Source organism: Haemorhous mexicanus, chromosome 9 (genome assembly GCF_027477595.1).
Source record: "Haemorhous mexicanus isolate bHaeMex1 chromosome 9, bHaeMex1.pri, whole genome shotgun sequence".
Lineage (NCBI taxonomy): Eukaryota > Metazoa > Chordata > Aves > Passeriformes > Fringillidae > Haemorhous > Haemorhous mexicanus.
Window position 1 is genome coordinate 28,761,729 of NC_082349.1, and position 21,435 is coordinate 28,783,163.

General features: G+C 39.0%; 1 protein-coding gene across 4 annotated transcripts in view; it reads left to right on the plus strand.

Moving 5' to 3' along the window:
* The window catches only part of KIFAP3 (kinesin associated protein 3), a 67,112-nt gene that overhangs the window by 21,467 nt on the left and 24,210 nt on the right, over window positions 1–21,435 (plus strand). For 3 of the 4 annotated variants that reach the window (XR_009487559.1, XM_059854699.1, XM_059854701.1), the window contains exons 11-17: window positions 4,886–4,986; window positions 9,315–9,423; window positions 10,465–10,577; window positions 11,505–11,670; window positions 11,885–12,013; window positions 12,248–12,346; window positions 13,186–13,271. Coding sequence is in view for 3 of the 4 variants with exons in the window: in XM_059854699.1 (XP_059710682.1) it covers window positions 4,886–4,986; window positions 9,315–9,423; window positions 10,465–10,577; window positions 11,505–11,670; window positions 11,885–12,013; window positions 12,248–12,346; window positions 13,186–13,271 (803 nt within the window). In the remaining variant the exon portion in view is untranslated. The remainder of the gene's footprint in view (window positions 1–4,885; window positions 4,987–9,314; window positions 9,424–10,464; window positions 10,578–11,504; window positions 11,671–11,884; window positions 12,014–12,247; window positions 12,347–13,185; window positions 13,272–21,435) is intronic. The other variant, XM_059854700.1, reaches the window with a different exon arrangement.

The following is a 21,435-nucleotide window of genomic DNA, read 5'->3' on the forward strand; positions in this document are numbered from 1 at the left end:
TAAAGAGGGCACAGGAGGGGTTATTAGTATGTAATTACTATCATAATGTTTTATTTACAATGTCTAGTCTCCTTGAGTCTGAGCAGATTTGAAAATTCTTTCAGTTTCTCTTGATAAAATAAACTGATATAGCCAATATGATTTATATTTACATATGTAAATCAAACCAATATGTGTCTAGAGCACACATGGACTAACTCAGTCCAACTGTTTCAGAGCTGGTTGTGAGGAATGATATGGGATAGAGCTAAGTGGAGATACCTTTCTATCAGTTTTTTTTCCTAAAATCACTGCTAATTATGATACATTTGAATAACCTTTTGATTAATCTGTTTTCTGACATTAGGGTGAGACAGACATAGATCTGATACTCAGTCTGTGGCATTCCTAATAATCTAGATTTCTTCCTTGCCTAATTCTGCAGCAGATCATGTTAGGGTGTTAGAGTTTGAAAGTGAAATAAAGATTCACTCTGCTGTTTTAACAGGTATTTATCTTCATTTGTGTTCTGGTTTTGATTTAGTGTAGTTCATGTTTTGCACATGGGTGGGATGGGGCATATTTCATATCTAATGTGGAGACACTGATTATTCCATTAGAAATGATGGCTGCTTTATTTATTGATAGTGTTATATTTGAATAATTTAGTCCATAATTTATATTCTCCTCTTTACTTTAGCATTTGAAAGCTGAATGCTTCTACTGAGACTGGCATTTCAATTTTACAGCTTTAGGGTTTCTCTTTTTGTCATGGAGCTAATGGAAGATTTTTTATTTTAAGCTCACAAAGTCAACCAAAATGTAGGACTTGATCTTGTGATCAAGAAATCTTTTTTTTTTTTCTTTAGCCTCTGCTACTAATACTATTTAGATCTTTAACCATAGTAAGAACTAAACATGGAATTCAGGCATTGGTCCCCAGAACTGGCACATGGCTTCTTATTAATGTTCAAAGGCTAAAAATCTGAAGCCATTTTGAACTCAGAACCCATCATGTATTTATTTCCCTCTCTAATTTGCAGAAAACTAGTTGTGAAAACAGCCCCAGGGACCTGATATTTTTCCATCCCATCTGCTCCAGCTGAACTACAGCTGCAAAAAAAAAAAAAATCTTAAGTATTGTTTCTATAAACTGTTGAGTGTATTTTATAACACAATAATTCCCACAAAATCAGTAACTGCAGTTAATGACTGGTTTGTTAAGGCATTAACTGCACTCAGCTGGGAATGACCAATTTCTCAGGAATGGCTGTATAAGAACTAAGGCTAATTCAGTTACACTTTCAAATAATTGTTTGGTTAATTAATGGTAGATTCTTGTGGAAATCCTATCAAAGTGCTTGTGACCCCCACATTTAATATCCAATGAGTTCATTATGATTCATGTTTTATTATAAATACCAGAAGAATCCATAATGACTAGGCCATTATTTTCCAGGGCTGCCCTTACTGCTTTAGGCCATTTGGCTATTCCACCTTCAGTCATAAAAAGCTTGATGCTCAAAACTTACCAGCATTTGTAGGCCACAATTTTCTGGCACCCCACCAAAACTTTGGTGATTTTTATGAACACATTTGGCAGAGATCTGTTTTTTGGGGTTTTTTTCCTCTCACTTTTTCTAGTTAGGGCAATAATTGATCCTTACTCTACCCAGTCATAAGGAAGTCTTCCTTGCAATGTCTTTTTTTTTCCAAGTGTGGCCTTCGGCAGTGGTCAAAAATAGCAGAAAAGGTATCACTTGGTGCTTTGGAAAGCTGCTTTCCTGCCAGCTGCTGGGCAGGGTTTGACATTTTTACAGCCAAGTCTTTATGTAATGCTTGAGTCAGGGTTAATTAATTAGCATTCAGATGAGTTGAAAATAATTAGAAAAAGGAAGCTTGGTACTGGCTTATTCAAGTAATAGTCAGCAGCTGCCAGTTGATATTTTCGGAAGTGAAGTACCAATGTAAAAGGATGAGAATTGGCTTGGTAGGTATTTCATAGTCTGTCATTCTTCCCTTCTGTGTAACCATCAGCCTGCAGGTGATGTTTGAGCTTAAAATGCTTCAGCTGCTGTGTCTGTCCTCTTCCTATCTTCAACCATCTCCTTCTGCCTGGTCTCCAGTCAGCTTTCCTGCAGGCTGTGTGCTTCCCGAGTGAGCATGAGATGAACAGTTGTGTAAAATCATGTGCTTAGGAACAACCACCTCCTCTTGATTTTCCTGCAGTGTTTTACTCTCTATATCAGGAATTGTCTCTGTTTTGTGTGGGAGCTTACAAAATCACAAGGTTCTGCTTCTCCCTCTAAAGTGTATCCATAGGGAAAGTAGAACAGTGAAACTTGCAGACATCTGCCTGAAATCTCTTCCTTTCTGGAAAATTAAAATAAAATTAAACTTAAAACACATACTTAAAAATGGGTTAGTGGCAGACTGTTTACTTTCAGCTTTTGTTCTGTAGTTTACTTTTATCCACAAGTTAGTAGAATTCATTTGTTTCACTCAGAATGGCAAAGTACTTCCTTGCTGAGGCTGTGCAATGATTGTTTGTGACTTAAATGCTTTAAACCCTTCTCTGTTCCCCCTACTGACAATAGGACAGGGCAGTTCAGGGAAAATTGGTCAGGTAACTGCACAGCAAAGAGGAATTGAAATTCAGTTCTTCTCTTGGAAACTATAACTGTCTTTGCTTTTGTGTGTCATGAAATCTACTTTATGGAATGCACTTCTGGATTTGAGTGCTGATCATTAGAAAGCAACTCTTCAGGAGTTTGTTCAAATAAAATAAGCTTATTTGGATTGCACATATTCTTCACACCTTAGGTTGAGTATCTGAGTATTTTTGATTACTTTTGGTAGTTTTGAAATTGAGGTTGTGCTGTCATTTAAAACTGACACCCGAGGTGGTGTTCAGGCATCAGAAAGGTTATTGTGACCAGCTAGACCTTTGAAAAAAAAAGGGGTTAGAAAATCATGCAGGGTTTCCTCTAAGAAAGAAAACTGAAGGTCTTTACTGTTGTATCAGCCTTTTATGATTGAAAATAAGCCACTACCAGGAAGCTGCTGAGCTTATCAAATGTAAAACTGTACCTTCACTGATGCTTTATGTTAGCACAAATGAAACTCACCAAAATGAGGAAGAAAAAACCCACTGAGGACAGAGGTTAAACAGTAACATTTAGCATCATTCTTGTTAATGGTCTGGCAGTTCCTATGGGCTGAAGGTCTGGTCTAACTTCATTCCAGTTTTTCTTGTTGGTGTTTTGGGGAACTTTTCTCTTTTATACTGGCTTGCCTTCACACACAGTTTCCTGCATTATCCAGCTAAGTGTAATTGTAAATGGAGTCTTGTGTTTAAGTCCTAAATACAGGCATGGAGTGTTAAGAGCAGTATAAACAGATTTTTTTTTTCTTTAGACCCTTGAAATTTGGATGAATAATTTCTTCTGTAAACTTCTAAATTTGTATAGAATAAACCTTTACCTGCATGTGTGGGAAGTTTTTTTTGTGAAATTATTGTTTTCCCAATGCTTCTGCAGGTGAATAGGTAGGTAAGGTGACCAGTCACAGGAGAAGCACTAAAGAGATCATGCACTTCATTTTGTTTGCTGGTACCTTCTGTGCTTTTATTGTTGTAATTATCAGAGTAGCTTTCACATTTGGGCATTATCCTTCCTCCCACATTAAATGTATGGAAAACTGTGATACCAGTTATGTTTTTTCAAGCAGGTAAGACTCTAAAAAGATTTGAAAGTTCAGCTCTGATTTTAGGTTTAACGTGGTTAAGAATACTTCACTCACTTGTATGGCAGCTGCATGTGGGCTTTCATGGGTTTGTTTGGATAATTCAGTTTTGAAAAAGGCTCATTCTCAGGATAAAGGCATCGTATCCTTGCTGCTCAAAGGAAATTGCAGCTCCCAGTGATGTATGCAGAAGGAAAATTTCTCTGTGTTGGTTGCTGTTTGAGGTCTTTGTGCTTTGCCAAATTATTACACAGATATTTTCTGACTTAGCTTAAATAGAAGTGGGAGGTAGGGTATTGCTGATGAGTTGTGTAAGAACTGTGAATGAATCTTGAGTTGGTGACCTTATTGCATCCTGATTTAACTAATGTACACATGGAGATGCAGGGCTTATCCCATATGTAGCCAAAATCCTGCTCGTGCAGGGCTAGAGGAGAACTTGGGAATGCTCAATGGGTTTCAGCAGTGAGTCAGAAGCAAATTTTCTTTGTTGTTCTTAAACATTTGTATGTTTGTGTAAGATTATTTTATAGAACCTTTCAGTTAAATACTTCACACCCCACTCACATTAAGTGCTCCAGATTTCCTTGGGAGTCTTTCTCTTTGGTAAATATCACCATGAAAATGCACCAATGCAGTTTTTTTGATGTGTATGGAACACAAAAGGCACCAATGGGATAATATTGTTATTTAGGAGAGTAAAACAACCAGTATGTGATTTGCTTGAAAGGCAGTGGATTCCTTCTACAACACCTCTTAGTGGTAGTTCTTATTTTTTGCTCTGCCTCTGGTGCATTCTTCATTAATTTAAATAGGAATATCCACTGCTAAATCTTAATTTTCTAGTTGGAAACTGTTTAAGCCTTTCTCTGGATGGCCAGTCATTATTAAGTATTCCTTTCACAAAATATACACCTTGCAAAGTGGGGTTAAGGAAGTGTTTTGAGGTGCTGGGAAGAGGAAGGAATATTTACCATTGCCCTGGTTCCCTCTTTGCACTAATGTGTGGGTCATTTGGCTAGGCCAGGCCAGGACCCTGTCATTAATGTGTCATTTCTGATTTAAATTTTCCCTCTGTTAGCTAGGATTGTTCTGCTTTTCATTTGACTATTTAACAACAGCTAAAAATTCTCAGAATAATATTTTTTTTTTCTTCTTCTAGGAAACGAAAATAACAAAAAAGTAGCGATTTGCATTCTGTATCACATCAGCATGGACGATTGCTTTAAATCGATGTTTGCATACACAGACTGTATCCCTCAGGTAGGTGTTGAGCTGATCAAATCCATCTTCCCTCGTGCTCTGAGTGCCTCCCTCGCTCATGGCAGGGCTCGCACTGACACCCGCAGGTGACAAAGGGAACAGCCACGGTGCTGCTTGGCACCGAGGCACCTCTTCCTCCTCAGACAGGGACTGTTCTTTGGGTTTTCACGGTCCCCAGCACAAGCAGAGGTGACCGATCTCTGTCACTGCTGCTGACACTTGAGCTGCACCAATGAACTGCTGAAATTACAGGTGACCCGGAGGATTCCTACAGAAGATTGGGAATGCTTGAGAGAGATTAAAGCTTGTGCAGAACAGCTCCCTAGGGAATGTAGTGGAAAGTATTTCCTTTACAGTTTTAGAAGGCATTCTTGCCTGATCCCACTGGGTATCAAAATTTCAGTGTCTCCAGTATTGCAGGATATGAACTGGAAACCAGCCAAGGAGGGTTACATTCCTACATGACAATTCCTTTTCCAACTGCAGGCATGTACAGCAAGGGAGACTTGATGACTGTGGAAGGCTCTTCACTGATCTTTCAGGCTGCATTTTCTTTCTTAACTCATTGACTCAAGCAGACACAGTATCATGGGGTTTGGGATTTTGTGGGTATGTTTGGTTTTTTGTGTGCATGTGTTTTGTTGTTTCTTGTTGGTTTGGGTTTTTTTGCTTTTCCCAAGTACCAAGTCCTCTCTTACTGACCTTTTTCTCAGCCCTGGTGAGGCTGGAGTTGATAGCTTTTGATATAGTTGGTAGCTTTTGATACAGTTGGTAGCTTTTGATATAGTTGATAGCTTTTTCAGAATTGCACCATGGTGTCTTTTCCTGCCAAATAGGTTTTTAACATCAAATGCTTCCAGAATGGAAGGTTGTCATGGAGAGTTATCAGAATGTTTCTGGTCATTACCTTATGGCAAAATCGGTGAAGTTTTTCCATGTACAAGATGGTTTTGGATAATACAGAGGGGAGAACTGGTGGGAATAACTAATAACTAAGTGTTATTGTAAACATCCTGCTGTCTTTTCTGCCACAAGAAGCAATTAGTTTTTAAGGCATTCGTGTGATATAAGGGACCTGCTTTGTTCTGGCAGTTACCAAACTCAAACTCCTGCGCTGGTGTCTTAGGACTTGCTTGTGATGTGCTTTCAGGGAATCTTGTTGTGACTCCTGGACATCCAGTCCTTACAGAGCTGTGTCCAAAGACTGGTGGAGCAGCAAACAATTCTGCTGCCTTCACTGGGCTTTAGTGAAGTAAACAACAAAGTTGGAAAGTATAACGATGGCTGTTGTGGCAATTGATGCTTCACAGGTCACATCTGCACGCTATTCAAAAAGAAGCAGAGCAACCAGTGCTTAAATTTTACTAATGAATGTTCAAAATTAGCATGGTTATCAAGGAAGATAGGTAGCAGAAAGCATTAGGAAGTGGATAAGGCATCAGGAAAAGAAAGTGACTGTTTTAAATGGACTCACTGCTATCTAATCTACCAGAGAAACCCACAATCTCTTTTCAGTGTTATACATTTCAGTGTTATCTCTTTTCAGAATGCTATGCACCCTCGTGTGGGTTTGTCTCTTTTTGAGGAATGGTGTTCATAACAAATACTAATTAATGTTTAGCAGCAGTAGAAAGTGCTTGGAGAAAGCAGCCCCTGTGTGATTCTGGCTGCCTGAAGGGCTTGCCCAGGGCTCGCGCGTGCTGTCCTAGCAAACATCCTTGTGGATTGCAGGAGTTAGTGGGTGCTACTCTAGTAACAGTTAAAAGTGGGTATTAACAGTTCATTCTTGTTTAGACCTCAGCAATGCGTGTTTTGTTTAAATAGGTGCAAATGCCATCCAGATGCTTATAAAAGCCTTTATTGGTAATAACCTGGCCAATCAAAGGGCATGGTTAGGCAGTGATGTCATGGTGATATTTAATATTTTACTGCAGAGCGGTGTACAAGGTTCTCCAAAGCTGCCCACATGTTTTCCACCACGCTTGTCCTGTTTGGACCCTCTTTGATCTCTAAGCTTCTTTTCAGCTTAATGCTGGTAAACGTCCTCTCTTGACAGCCCCCTTTGCTCCTGTCCGCCATTATCTGCTGAAGTTCAGAAACCAGAGCATCACTTCAAACAGCAGAGTTGGGAGTAGCCGCTCATGAGAGATTCCTGAGGCATGCAGTTCTGGCATAATCATTCAAAGATGTTGGAGCTGGGCTTGGGGAGGGGGTTGGACAGAGGTGTATGTGAACACAGAGCTGTGGGGGTTGGCCTCTGGTCACTGGTAAATAAGTGAAGGCAGGTGCCAGAGAGTCTAGACACAGTGATTTCAGTGCTGGTCTGTGGTATCTGATACTCAATATGGGACTTGTCTGATTGAACACTACTGCCTCTTCATTGCACATGCTGCAGTCTTTTTACTGCCTTCCTGTTAAATCAGTAAAAGATGACAATGGACATAGTAAAAGCAGAACAAATTTAATTTTAATATTTCCTATTTGGCAGCAATTACTCTTCCTTTTGAAGTGGCACAAGAAGCAATCAAATTAAATGAAGACATAATGGGAAACATGGAACTTGTATGAAACTATTATTTTAAAATTTGAACGGCTTTAATTGAAACTGGATATATTTTTTCTTTTATAGAGAAGTAGTTCAGTAATTAACAGTGTAATCCCATCTTGTTAAACATTTAATTTCCACAGATTTTTGTATTGTGTAAGTAATGAGAATGTTTCCCTTCAAATTATTTGAAGGGTTTTAAAAATCTTTTTTTAAAGGTTTTGTAACTGAAGAGTTGCAGGGGGTGATTTTTGAATGCTCGTGTTCTACTTGTTAAATGGCAATTTTCTTCTCTGTTAATTCCCTCTTATGTGACTGTCAGGCTTAAGGATTTAATAAACCAGGGATTTTATAAGTTCTTAAAACAACCTAGAGAAATCTGATTCTACCTTTTTAAGAAAAGAAGGAAGAAATCAATGATAGCTTTTAAAAGAGTACATGAAATTCTCAGGAATAAATAGCTGTAATGTAGTTTTTATTTTTGGGGTTTTTAGTTCTGTTTGGAATGAGAGCCTGATATCTGATAATTGGTAAACATGTAGAGTGGCTGGAGTAAAATAATTTGTAGGGAATTCCTGCAATCCTATTGTTTCTTTTTATTTTCTCCTCTTTGAATGGATTCTTCACCTACTTTCTCTAGCTTTTAATGCATTACAAACATGTCTTTCCACCAGGGGGCAAGCACACAAATATTTAATGATTAGTTAATCATGAAATTTTATGATCATTTGTTGCTTTCTTGTCCTCCCATCCCTTTCTGAGCGGCAGTTTTTGTACCTTATGTCCTGCTTATCTTTAGGCTCAGTTGTTTCTTCTTCCAGTAATCTCAGTCTTGTCATCACACTGGTTTGCATTCCAATCTAACCATGCCTTGTGAACTGAGTGGGTTTTAGAAGCAAACAGGGTGATGTCCCCCAGCCCTGAAGTTGTGCAGGGCTTGTCTGCCAGGATTGAAACCAGAGGGGAAAGAAATGGGTTTATTTCAGTCATGTTCATCTATTCCAAATGCCATTTCAATACCTGTTCCTGTTGAGCCAAATGAGCCAGGATAGCCAGCCTGTGATGTAATGGACAGTACAGGGCCAGGTGTGTAAAATGATGGCAATCCATGGCTTAGGAGCCTTGGGAATCACCTGGGAATTCATTGACATTTGCTGAACAGTTTGAGCAGGATTATAGGTGATTGTCTACTTACATTAATGTTACCAGAAGAATGGGATTACTGCTGAGGAGTCTGTGGGATGTGGCAGGCTTCAGCTCTAGCTGGAAGCTGCAAAGAGAAAGAACAGTTCTGCAGAGACAGCTAAAATTACCTATCAATGGAGTAACTCACTGCAAAATACTAGTAGAATTATTTTCATTTAAGTACCTGTTTAGAGTCATAATGTTATTAAGCTAATAGGTATTAATCTGACTTTCTGTGAAGTTAAGTTGAGGGGTTGTTTTTTTCCTATATTAAATTCACCTAAGCTTTCAAAACAAATTTATTCATTCACAAATACTAAAAACCAATCAAACAAAAATTTCAGTGGTAGCAATAAAATGTAACTAAGCCAAGTTAATTTAAGGTGATGAGTGATTGCCATTTTTGGCACTTTAAGGATTGCTATCCCTAAATAATGGAACTCTACATGTCATGCCCCTGACCTTTGTAACTTTCACTGTTCTTGTAGAAATGCTGAATACTAATTTTTAAAGAAGGCACTGTAGTTGATACAATAACACTGCTTTTCTAATATTTTTAAAAGATTAATGACCCAAGTGTGCTTGTGTTTCTTGGCAGTTAATGAAGATGCTTTTTGAATGTCCTGATGAGAGAGTTGACCTGGAACTTATTTCTTTCTGTATTAACCTTGCTGCCAACAAAAGAAATGTGCAGCTTATCTGTGAAGGTAACTGGACTGAGGTTTTGCTGGGGAGTTTGGAGATGACAACACTTTGTATATTTTCCTTTATTATACTTACATATGTAAATTATGTATATTTGAGTTATTTATAAATGTATATATGTGTTTTTAAAAAATAAAATGCATCTGTTTGGGTAATGATTGCAGGCAAATGGCCACATCCTCCTCACAATTTGCTCTTGGTGGCAGGAATGACACTTGAGGGAGATGCCCACACCTCTTGTACATGCACACAGTTCTGAAAAACAGGCTGATGGCATTGCTGTGAAAAACTATGGCTGTATGGAGACATCAGGATTTTATTCTGTCTGATGCCTGAAATCCATCTTTGGCTGATTGGTGTTTCACCTGCCAGTATCAAATGAGTAGCAGAGATGTCTTTCAGTTGGATCTTTCCATTATTTTTTTAATATAATTGAGCTTCTTTTGGGTTCTAGTATTTTGATTCATGGTCTAGATAGCTCTGAATTTCTTGCAGTAACACCGGATTGCTTTTAAAGTTTCATTATTTTCATACTAGCAGTTTTAAATGAAACAATATTACTCAGTAGCTCCAACTTTCACTTGTGCACAACATTTTCCCAAAAACTGCTGCAGTCAATTACTGACCTTCAAAGGGGACAGTTGCAATCAGGAGATTCTGTGGCCTGAAATTCCACTCTAAAATTCTGTGCATGGCTCTGTAGAAGGGGGAGCAGCAAGATCCAATTTTATATTAAAGGTGAAACTCAAGCTAGCAGCACCTTTTAGGTAGGCAAGAGTAAACATAATGGTAACACTGGCATTTGTTCTATGTGGTCAAGTATTTCAGATCTGTTCCCATGCATTGATCTTTGGTAAATAAACTTTGAAAACCCTAACAACATATTTATTCCATGGAATGGGGAGAGAAGTCTCTGTGCCTGGACCTACTGCTGTGCACTTTTTCATTCTAAACTTTTACAGTTTAAAGCATTTGTGTGCATGTTGATTTTTGATCAGCCAGTACTTGCCTCTTTTTTTCCCTAAGTATTTCTTTCTTTTCAGGAAATGGTTTAAAAATGCTCATGAAGCGAGCTTTGAAGTTTAAGGATCCATTGTTAATGAAGATGATCAGAAACATTTCACAACATGATGGGCCAACTAAAAGCCAGTTTATTGTAAGTATTAGGTCTTACCTGATGTGATCTCTGTCTTTTATCCTTCTGGAAAAGTCTGGCTCTGGAGAGCTGATGTGGTTTGTTTTGTAGGGTGTCCAGTTTAAGTTTTCGTGTTTGTCCTGGAGTGATTTATGTTTTGTTTTATAAGGCTATCTCAGCTGGTAAATCAAAGTTTGGATCCCTCACTAAGGGGAGAACAGGTCTTAAGCCTTATCCAGTAAGTTTCAAAACAAACACACAAACCCAAGCAAACAAACAAAAATGCCCCAGCTGCTGGGGTGAACATCATAACAATTAAGTGATCCTAAATTTCTGCTTTTGGACCTAGAGAGAAAAATCTGGTGCTTTTTTTTCCTCCACTGTGCTAAGTGTGTTTTATTTGTGGGTATTTTAAATATTTAAATATGGATCCTGTAAAGCTGCCCTTTCAAAAGAAATGAGGAAAGCGCAACATTCTAATCATGGAGATTTTAAACATACTCTTAAATTGTGGATTGAATATCAAATTGTCTTAAAGCAGTATAAAATAAGTAGAAGCCATTATTCCCCTGTTCATGTCCTCAGAAAATCTTTGAGTTATTTATTAAAGTCTTTAGGTAAAGAACTCCATTACTGCCACAGCATGGTTTTCTCTCTTGTCTTTTCCTTTTTTTCTAAGAGCTTTTTGAAACTCTGTATTGTAGTAACTCCCTTTGGAATGTTGAAACCATCCACATTCCTTGAAAGTGAAAGGATGTAGAGAAAGAGTGCTGAAATGTTTTCTTGGATTATTTATCAACTGGAATTGGAACTGCCTTATTAGTCCTTATTTCAGGAGCAAAGTCTCTTTAGTTTTCTTTTGAGAACTAGCTTTAGTTTGGCTGTGATGTGAGTTCTTCAGAAAGCCAGATTATTCATTTGTAATGCTTGTTGCTGTATTTCCTTCAGGAATATGTTGGTGATTTAGCAGCTCAAATATCAAATTTGGAAGATGAAGAATTTGTGATTGAATGCCTGGGAACACTTGCAAATTTGACCTTACCAGAGCTGGACTGGGAACTTGTGCTGAAGGAATACAAACTGGTTCCATATCTCAAGGATAAGTTAAAACCAGGTCTGTACAGAGTTGGGTTGGGCTTCCAAAGCAGAGTCTCACTAAGATTATTCAGAGTGCTCAGAGTAGAGTCCGTTTACTTTTATAATTTGTGGCTGTTTAGGAAAACATAGCACTGAAGAATAGAATCATGTCTGCAGATAAATACACAACTGCCAGTAGACTAAGAATTCCTGAGAGAGGTAATGCTTCCTACTTCTGCCTTGTGCCTTAGCAGGTTCTGCTGAGGATGACCTTGTTTTGGAAGTGGTGATCATGATTGGGACAGTGTCCATGGATGACTCCTGTGCTGCTCTGCTGGCTAAATCTGGGATCATCCCTGCCCTCATCGAGCTGCTGAATGGTAAATTGGCCACGTGTGACCTGTGCACAGCAGGAGCTGGAATTGACATTGCTGTTTCCTTGCGAGGCAAGGGTTGGTGTGTGTATGAGGAAGGAGCAGCAGTCACTCTGTTAGTGATAGATTCTGAGGGGTGGTTCCATGGATTTTGGTTTTCCCACACCTTCACAACTCTAACCATCAAAAGCTTCTGTTTGTGAGATTTGAAATTGTGGTGGATTTTTCTTCTCCTTGCAGCTCAGCAGGAAGATGATGAGTTTGTCTGCCAGATCATCTATGTGTTTTATCAGATGGTGTTCCATCAAGCCACCAGAGATGTCATCATCAAGGAAACACGTATCTTTTTACAGATTAAACATCTGGAGTTGGAGCACTTAATTTGCCATTGCTGGTGTTTGACTTCTGTTTCACTTGCAGTAACCTCATGATCTCAGAGGTTTCTATGTAAATGTTTATTTCAGCTGAAGAAAAAAACCAAAGCAGCCTAAGCATGTAAAGGGACTGTAAGATTAATAGTAAAGATTAAAATTTAGTTTGCTTTGAAGCAGGAAGGGGGAGTAGGAGGGGGGATCACTGGACCAGCAGCTTAGGCTGCTTTGGTTTTTTTCTTCAGCTGAAATAAACATTTACATAGAAATGACTCATTAGTTGCTATCCAATCTGATTTACTGTCTGAATTTGTTTTGCAAATCATAATGAAATTCACAATTCATAGAAGTATATATTTAGAGCATAAGCTAACTTTTTATATTGCAGCTTTATACAAATACGTTGCATGGTCTGAAATTTCGTGGGCCTTAACTAAATGTTGAATTTTTTTGAAGCATTCAGAATGAGGTGAATGAGCCCTGGGAGGGATAACAAATTAGTGATTACATTGCTAACAATACAAAGAACACTTCTTCATGTCCTTTTTGCCTTTCATCTCTGGAATATCTGAGAAACCATTTGGGTGGTTGTTCTTTGTGTCCTGTGTGGACTCCTAGGTTGCTAGCTTTAAAAAATGAAAGGTAAGAAGTTGCATCTCTTGCTAATTCTGGAATCATAAAACACCAATGCTTTATCTTTCTTGCTGCATGAGATGAAAAATTCCTGCAAGTTAGTGAAATTTGAAGAACCCAGGGTTGTGGGGGGTTGGGATAAAAGTGTTTTTCTCCTTACCAGTTGCTTTGTAGAAGCTCCAGCGTACCTCATAGACCTGATGCACGATAAAAACGCCGAGATCCGCAAGGTCTGTGACAACACCCTGGATATCATAGCGGTAGGTCTGGCTTTCTTCATCCTTCCAGAGCCTCTTTGCACAAGAGAATTCTAAAAGAACTAAATATATTGCAAGTTGAAAGTATTTTTCTTGTGCAACTTTCTAATCATATGGATAAAAGATGAATTTTCAAGGCACAATGACAATCATTAGGCTGTGCATCAAAAAGTGTGTGTGTACTTTGAAAATTTATACAAGTTAACTTTACTTAACTTTTTTAACTTTTTAAAACTGCTTTTAAACTTTTATGAATTACTCACATTACATAAATGTGCCAAGCTTTCATTATTTCTTAGTTCTCCAAACAAATGGCTCTTGTTACCCAGCAGTTTTTTCAGCTTCTCTCCATTGCCTGATGCCAGTACTTGTTTCAAAAAGAAAATGTGGCAGCAATCCTGATGCTGGCTGTTCCCTGCTGAGGGAACAGTCACTCTAATATTGTCTTCACCTTTTGGATAGGTTTCCTTTAGCTACATAACTTAGTTTGTCCAGCTATCCATGGATCACAGTCAACTTAAGGGAGTTGTATTACACTGCTAAATTGGAAAAAAGGAAGAATTCTGAATTATCAAGTGCTGTTGAGGATTGTAGTGACTCTACATCCTATTGGGTATAGAGTAGCTGTCATGAAATTAAATTTTATAGTCAAAAACAATTTAACTGAGTCAAGAGTTAAAGTTAGCAAGTCAGCAGTACCTATGACTTTTTCAGTCATCTACTTTGTTCCTCTTTCAGTTTAATTAAGTGTATTGCAGCTTGTTCTCTGAAAAGCTCAATATAGTTTAGGGCCTAACTTACCCTGCAAAATACTATATATAGTCTAGTTTGGCTTCTTCTGCTTTACTAATAATGTCTTCTAATTTAATAGTGAAATAACATAACATTTTCTGAACTGGAATTCTTTTTAGCTGGCTCTGTCTTTTCTTCATGGAGATATAGAATGAAAATCTGCTCCAGTGTCAGCGTTGCTGTTGATATTCATTAAGGATTAGATTTAAACTCAGATGAATTTGCACTTAGTACTTATTTATGATGGGCATCATGTTCAGCTTAACACAATCAGCTATTTCTAGGGACATCTCCAATGGAAACAGGGGAAGAACTTTTTTTATCTTCTGGGTGAGACTGGACAATCTAAGTGCATCCAACACTTGTTTTACCTTGAGGCCAGTGCAATTTCCTAGTGACTCACATGTTGATTTGTTCCTATGGGGAAGCTTTACAGTGAGATGTGTTATAATATTATTAAGCAAAATTTATAGAATCCAGAAGAATAAACATACAAAAATACAGCTTCATATTCAATATTACCATCTGACTAAAATGTACTTGGCTTTTTTTTTACCTTCCTAAGAACATGAAATCTTTGTGCTCACCATGAGTCAGTGAGGAGTGCTAAGATAATGGACAGGAAAGGTCTCTCAACTTGCAAAAAGCACTGGACAGGACTTTCAGGAAGGAAAGTCCTTCCTTCTTTCTTGAAGGAAGAATAAAGGGAAGAAGTGATGTGGTACTCTTGTTATTGGGGGTGGAGGAGGAGACACCAAACACATACTGAGAGCAGCTTGCATGGTGGTAAGTTATATTTTTCTTTGCTTGTGGAGCAGTGTGACACTTAGAATGGTGTTAGCTGGTGAGTTAGGAGAGTTCCTTTTCCAAGAAGGTTTTCTGGCTTTATTGTCTATGTGTTGGGGTTCTAAGCTGCATAAACACCATGCCCCTGAGGGGAACAGGAAGCATAATATGCTCTCTTTTCTGGAAGACAAAAAGAACCACTAATTAATTGATTGCTTTCTCGTCATGTTGGAATCTCATTGCACTTGTATCTCTCAGTACAAAAAATCACAAGCAAAAAAGGCAATGTATTCTAAATAGTGATGATAGGAATTATAAGAGAGTAAGTTATCAGAAGCTCAGATCTTGGTAGGTGTTAAAGGAATGTTACAGCAGGCTGTAAACACAGAGGTGTTTGGTTGGGGGGCAGTTTTACACCAGCAGTGCAGGTGTCTGAACAGTCTTCAAGAGTGGTGGAACTTCTTATCTATGCGAAATCCACAACAAGCAAACCTTCACTTTTCAGTCTTGTTGCACACATGCTGACAGAAATAGGTCCTGTGATGGAAATCAGAAAATAAATGTTGGGGAGTAGATTTGAAAATAATTTCTACTCGGGGAGACAAATGCTTCTTTCTCTCATCAGTGAGCTGTATATACTGTGATTGAAATAGCACTGGAGAAAATCACATGGCTTATAAGCCTTAGGGGAGAAATGCTTTCTGTAGTAAAGTAATTGTCACAGAAATTATGGAAATGTTACATTAGTGATGATTTGTTTAATATAGCTTGGCTGGACTCTGCCACTTATGAACTGAAACAGATGTGCTGCTGTAGCACAGTATATACTGGGCAGTCTCAGCTTTGCACTGGGAGAAGCAAGATATCCCTTTTGTCAGAAAATGTCTGAGATGAAGATTTAAGAATGCTTCAGTCTCAGTCATATGCTGAGCTTTGGCAGCAAGCAGCCAGCTCAGTCTTCTTGTACCCCTAAAGGGAGGCAGCTTTCAGGGCTTAGCTGAAGGCCTGGAATCAGCAGCTGGTATAGGAGTCTCAAGCAAATTAATTTCTCTTTCCCCCTGCTTCAGAAGCCTGGAGAACTGCAATTCCAAGCTTGTGGAAAGAGATGTCAGCTTACTTGAGATGGTTTTATTCTGTTCACTTTAGGCAACATTATCAAGAGCCAAGGGAGCTACTACTCTCAGGTTTGTTATTATTTTTCTGCTCCTAGCTCAGCTTTATTGTACTCAAACTATTTTCCTCATTTATTCAAAGGCTATTTAATTAACCATCACCAGCTCCTAGGACTCTGTAGTCTGTCCCTCCTCCTTTCCCCTGATTTTCCTCTTCAGTGCCTTTGCAGCTTTGAATCCAGGCCTGCTGGACCATCTTGTTTCTCTTGTGATCAAGAGTGGATCATAACACTTCCTGCAGCAGTAAAATATCTTTTAGATAGTTACAGCATTGTCCATGGGATTTAGGAAGGGCCTCACGCCTAAGGTGATTTTCTAGCTCTTGTTCTTTGCCTTGGGTATGTGTAATGAATGGCAAATAATGTCTGCCTTGTATGGAATTCATTGTTAATGAACAGCTTGCATCTTTCTATGTTAGCTAAGCTCCCTGATAGAAATCCTCCATGTTGGGAATGCTGGAATTTCACCTAAGAAGCAGGAATGTGCTGTGAATGCTCTGTGCTCTGGGTTTTGGGGCCAGCTGTATGAGATGCTGGCCAGCCTCTTAGAGTCAAGGAAGAGCAGACCACAGGGATTTGGTGTGGGCTTTATTTGAATAGGCAGCATGATCTGAAAATAGATAGCCTTTGACTCCAGCTTGGTGTCCTCTTTCCATGAAGAGTGCTGTAGTCACTCCAGGAAAGAAGGGTCTCCCTTCACTTGACAGGACCCCCTTTCTGTGGTGCATCTTGTTGCTCTGTTATCCTGTAGCAAACATGAAAACAGAGGGGTGGGCAGAAGGGCAGCAAAGGGCTGGGGCTGCAGCTGAGCTCCTGAAGTTTCCTGTGTTCATTGTTCAATTTGCCAGCAGTCTGCTTTGGTGCTGGCTGCTTCTTGTGGCTCTGCCTGTAGCAGAGTAACCACAGGCAGCTTTAGATAGGGCAAGAGTGTCCTGATTGTTTTTGTCTTCACATAAAAGCTGCCTTGGACAGATTCCCTTTTCACTGCTCTCTGGCTTTGTGGGATTGGGAAGGTGAGCCAAACCACTGCTCTGTTACTTGCATGGCAGGTTGCCAGTGACATATCCTACATTCCTCCAAAAGGGAGGGAAAATAAGTTTCTCTAATCTGCTACTGGCAATGTAGGAACTTTGAGGGTGCCCTACATTTTATGGAACCACCTAAATTTAGAGGGCATCAAATTTTTTCCTTGCCTTGCCATTAGTTTCAGCTCTCTGTGCTGTGAGCTTACTGTCAGAATATATTTATAGTAATGATGCTGATTGTGAAGCAGTGACTTCAGGTTGCACAGGTGTAAGTGGTGGAAGGATTTTTTTTCCTGGCCTGTGAAGGATTTGTCCTGCAGTGGTACTTACCCTAAGATAGGAGTGGTAGACACCTGCAGAAGGTGATCCCTAACATCTGGTTCTCTCCTTGGTTTATAGAGTCACAGAGCTAAAATCCTAGCTAGATAGCTAGACAAGATAAATCTTTTTTTTCTTAATAAATGGTTAATTTAATCTTTTATGTAAACAGTAGGTTTTTAATGAAGAATGTAACAAATCACTAAGTAGAGCCTTGAACATAATGAGCCTTCTACTTATTGTACAGCAGTTTCGGTTCAGTATGAGGAATCACATCAAATGAACCCTATTACAGACCCAATTAAAGGGCAACCACATTAAAGTGCAAAGGAAAATCTGTTTTTCATCAGCTGTGAGGGAACACAAAGCAGATCTGTGTAGCTCTGTGTTATCCTATAGTGTGTTAATCAGATACAAGGTGTGACGGAAGCCAGTGACAAAGGGGACCCTGATAGGGAACAGACACGCTCTGATAATGGGCCAGTTAACGCTTCATAATATTTCAATGGTTCAGTAGTAAACAAAGCTGGAAGGAGAACTTCAAAAAGGATGGCACATTCCTCCCAGAGTCAAGCCATACATCTTCTATGACACTTCTGGATTTATGGAAACCGAATGTTAAAACCAGTGATGTCAGGGAGCTCCAAAGAGAATAAAATCGGCTTTGAGAATTCCTCCTTTTAAGTTTCTGACCATGACTGCGGTGTTTGAGGGGGGGTGGTGCTGGAAAATAGCACGTTGTGTTCACCTTCTCATTCCCCCTTGCAGTGCTTTTCCAGTAGCCTAACATTCAAAAGGACTGGAGGGCTCAAAGCTATAGCTGGATCTCCATAATTTTTAGCTTTCTGGTTTCATGTTTGCAGAAATTCCCTTGTAAAGAAGGTGAGCACGTTGTGTTCACCTTCTCATTCCCCCTTGCAGTGCTTTTCCAGTAGCCTAACATTCAAAAGGACTGGAGGGCTCAAAGCTATAGCTGTATCTCCATAATTTTTAGCTTTCTGGTTTCATGTTTGCAGAAATTCCCTTGTAAAGAAGGAGTGCTTCATGTGTTTAAAAACCAAAACCCAACCAAAACAACCCTCCCCCACAAAATAATAAGAAAAAAGATTGTAATAGCTCAAAATATAATTACTGGAAGACTTGCAGTGTTTTAGGGAATTGTTTTGCTCTAAATGTCTTTAATTTGGTTTCTTTGTGCTTTTTGGCTGTAGCCCTGCATTTACAGCTTTTCTTCCATTCTGATGTTATTCCATTAATCATTTACCCAGTGGTGGTTCTGCATATTTCCATGGAAAATCTACAGACATATTCCTGATCTAGCACTACTTAAATGAACTTCTTTAGTGCTGAGGTTATGTAAATCATTCTAGATGATTGCAAATCTTCCTTTTCCGTGATTGCTGCCAGAATGAAAGTCCTGACAAAACTGATCATTGATCTAGTTCTGGTGCATCACTTCTTTGTAACATTTGTACCTTGCTGTTTTCACTGGGAATGAACAACAAGAACAAAGATGTCAAAGTACTTGAATGGATAAATTGTGGTTCATAAGTATTTGCTGTTCAATTGCTAATACTTTTCCAAAATAATTGCTAATAATTTTCCAAAATTTAGCAGAATGATAGAGGAAAAACACCTGGGACTCTTAAACCTCTTAATATAGGATGGGAAATGTAGAATATATAGGAATACTCTGCCCTGCTGTCATCAGCTGAAGGAAAAATCAGTTAGAATCTGAGAAAGGTAAAATAATTTTTGCAAAAGGATATAAGAAGTTGATGTCTATTTCTCACAGATATTCAGCATGTTCAGACCGTGGTGTGAGTGCAACTCTGTCAGGAAGTGGGATACATTTAGGGTTGTAACTTTGGGAATATTCAAGTGTTTTCCAAGTGCATTGATGGTAAATGTGAATGAGGTGATTTAGCTGATGGCCTTTTGGCTTTTGAGAACTTTGAAAAGTAAACAGGATAATATAAAAGGGATTCAGCTTTCACAGAGGTTAATCTAATTTGCTGTTTGTTAAATTTGTTTATTTTCCTCCCCTTCTTTGCAGTCATGACTTCTGGGAATAGTGTTCTTGAGAGTGCAGTATGATTTCTGGCAGTTACAAGATGTTTCTCTAAAGCTTCTAAGTAATTCACAACTGCTGGAGGGTGACATAACAGCCAGCCCAGGGTTTAGCTCTGGCAGATGCAGCTAAGGAGCTGTTTCCAAGGTGCTGGTCAGATGCCATCATTAAAAGTCATGCCTTGTCTTTTTTTTTATGGGTTATTTTATAAATCTCTGTGATGAGCTTGCTTTTTCCAAGTTTTTACTGCTACTTCTAGTTTTTCTTTATTATCAAAAGTGGAAATGGGGGGAAAAAATATCAAGAAATAGCCTGAGGTGCTCTTTTCCAAACAGTATGAGGTGTGCATGTTTGTTGGGTTTTGGTCTTGTCTTTTCTCCCTCCCTAAGGCTGCAGTAATCCTGACAGACAAAGTGGAATTTTGCTTCCCTAGGCACTGAGAATATCTATGGATCCCACAGGTGATACCTGCTCTGGGTGTGGAAGTTGTGCAGGACACCAGGTTTTGCACAGGATCACTGAGGAGGAGTGCCAGGATGGTGATGAGTGGAATTAGCAAGGTCTAGGAATTAATGTTGATCAGAGTTGGAATTGGAGAAATTGAGAGTAAGGAAATCTTGGATGTTCTAGATACCTGTTGTCAATGTCAGAGAAGCCTCTGCCAGACTGGCAGGGCCAGCTGGCTTTTGTGTTATCCACCAGCCCAAAGGTGGAAAAGGCACAGAGTGTTACCTGTGGAACACACATGACAGCAGTGAAGACAAGGCTGATTGGATATGAAGTCAGTTTAAAACCTCTGTTCAGACTATGGAGCTTTCAGAAGTTTAACTTGAGCTCCTAAGCCAGCTGATTCTGCGTTCTCTGCCATTTTATGGCCTCTGGTTGTAGACAGATCTACTCTGGCACGTCAGAAATTCCCACTTCCACAACATTGTCACTAATTGTGTGTCATCTTCAGAGCTAAGTAAAACCCATTTTAAAAGCCTTAAACTACTTCAGTTTAGATCTCTGAGGAAAGTCTGTCTAGATCATATTTTCACCACCATGAGAGTTCAGAAATTATTTTCAACTTTTTTCTGCTTTGTAGTCAGGTTAGAAGACAGTGGAGTGGGATGTGTTTCATAAGGATATTTCTTCACACAAGAAGAGACATTATGGCTAGGGATATTATTCTTGCTCACAGTACTTTGGTTTAAAAAAGCACAAATTGTGGTGTATTATTTGTGACTATTCCCAAATTGATACCATCTGCAGATTTCATATGTTGTTGAGCTTCCTAGAGGTAGCTGGGCTTTATCTTCCCAGCAGGATTGAGGAGCTGAGTGCTATCCATGGCTTGGTGCTCCCTCTGTGGAAATCACCAGTCCCAAAATCTGCTCTGCTCAGAAGATCCTTCTCAGAACAGCTGATTGCAGGGACCATAGGCTATCTCACTTCATGCTCATGTTCCTTTACATGAATATCACATCACTTGAGTGCAATTAGGCTGTAATCCAGATTGAAATGTCATGCCTGCATGTTTTTCCATAGTGACTGGAACCTATATCCTGTTTTACTCAGCTTTCTGGAGAAGTTCCCCTCAGAGTTTACTGGCCTACCATTTTTGTGGTTGTTCGACATTATACATAAAATCTGACATGAAGTTGAAATTAAATTCTTGCTGGAGCTCATGAAAGAAAATAAATGTATTGGTTTTATCACAGCCTTTTTTCTTAATAGATTTTTTTTTTAGTAACTAGTTGTCCTAGGAAATGCTCATCTAATGAAGATATGCAGGCTATTTGGCCAGTGTTAATAATTAATTACTAAAAATCCCCTGAAGATTGGCAGTAATTGGGTCTTCTTAATTAAACCAAATGAGGAAACTGCTGATGGAGCTCTTCTGTTCCAAGCAAGAGTTTTTTCTGAATGAAGTTCCAAACCACGAAGGGAAGATTGTACTGCTGTATCACAAAACCAAATAATGCCCAATGCTTGCAAAATCCCTTCTTCGCTCAAAGAACA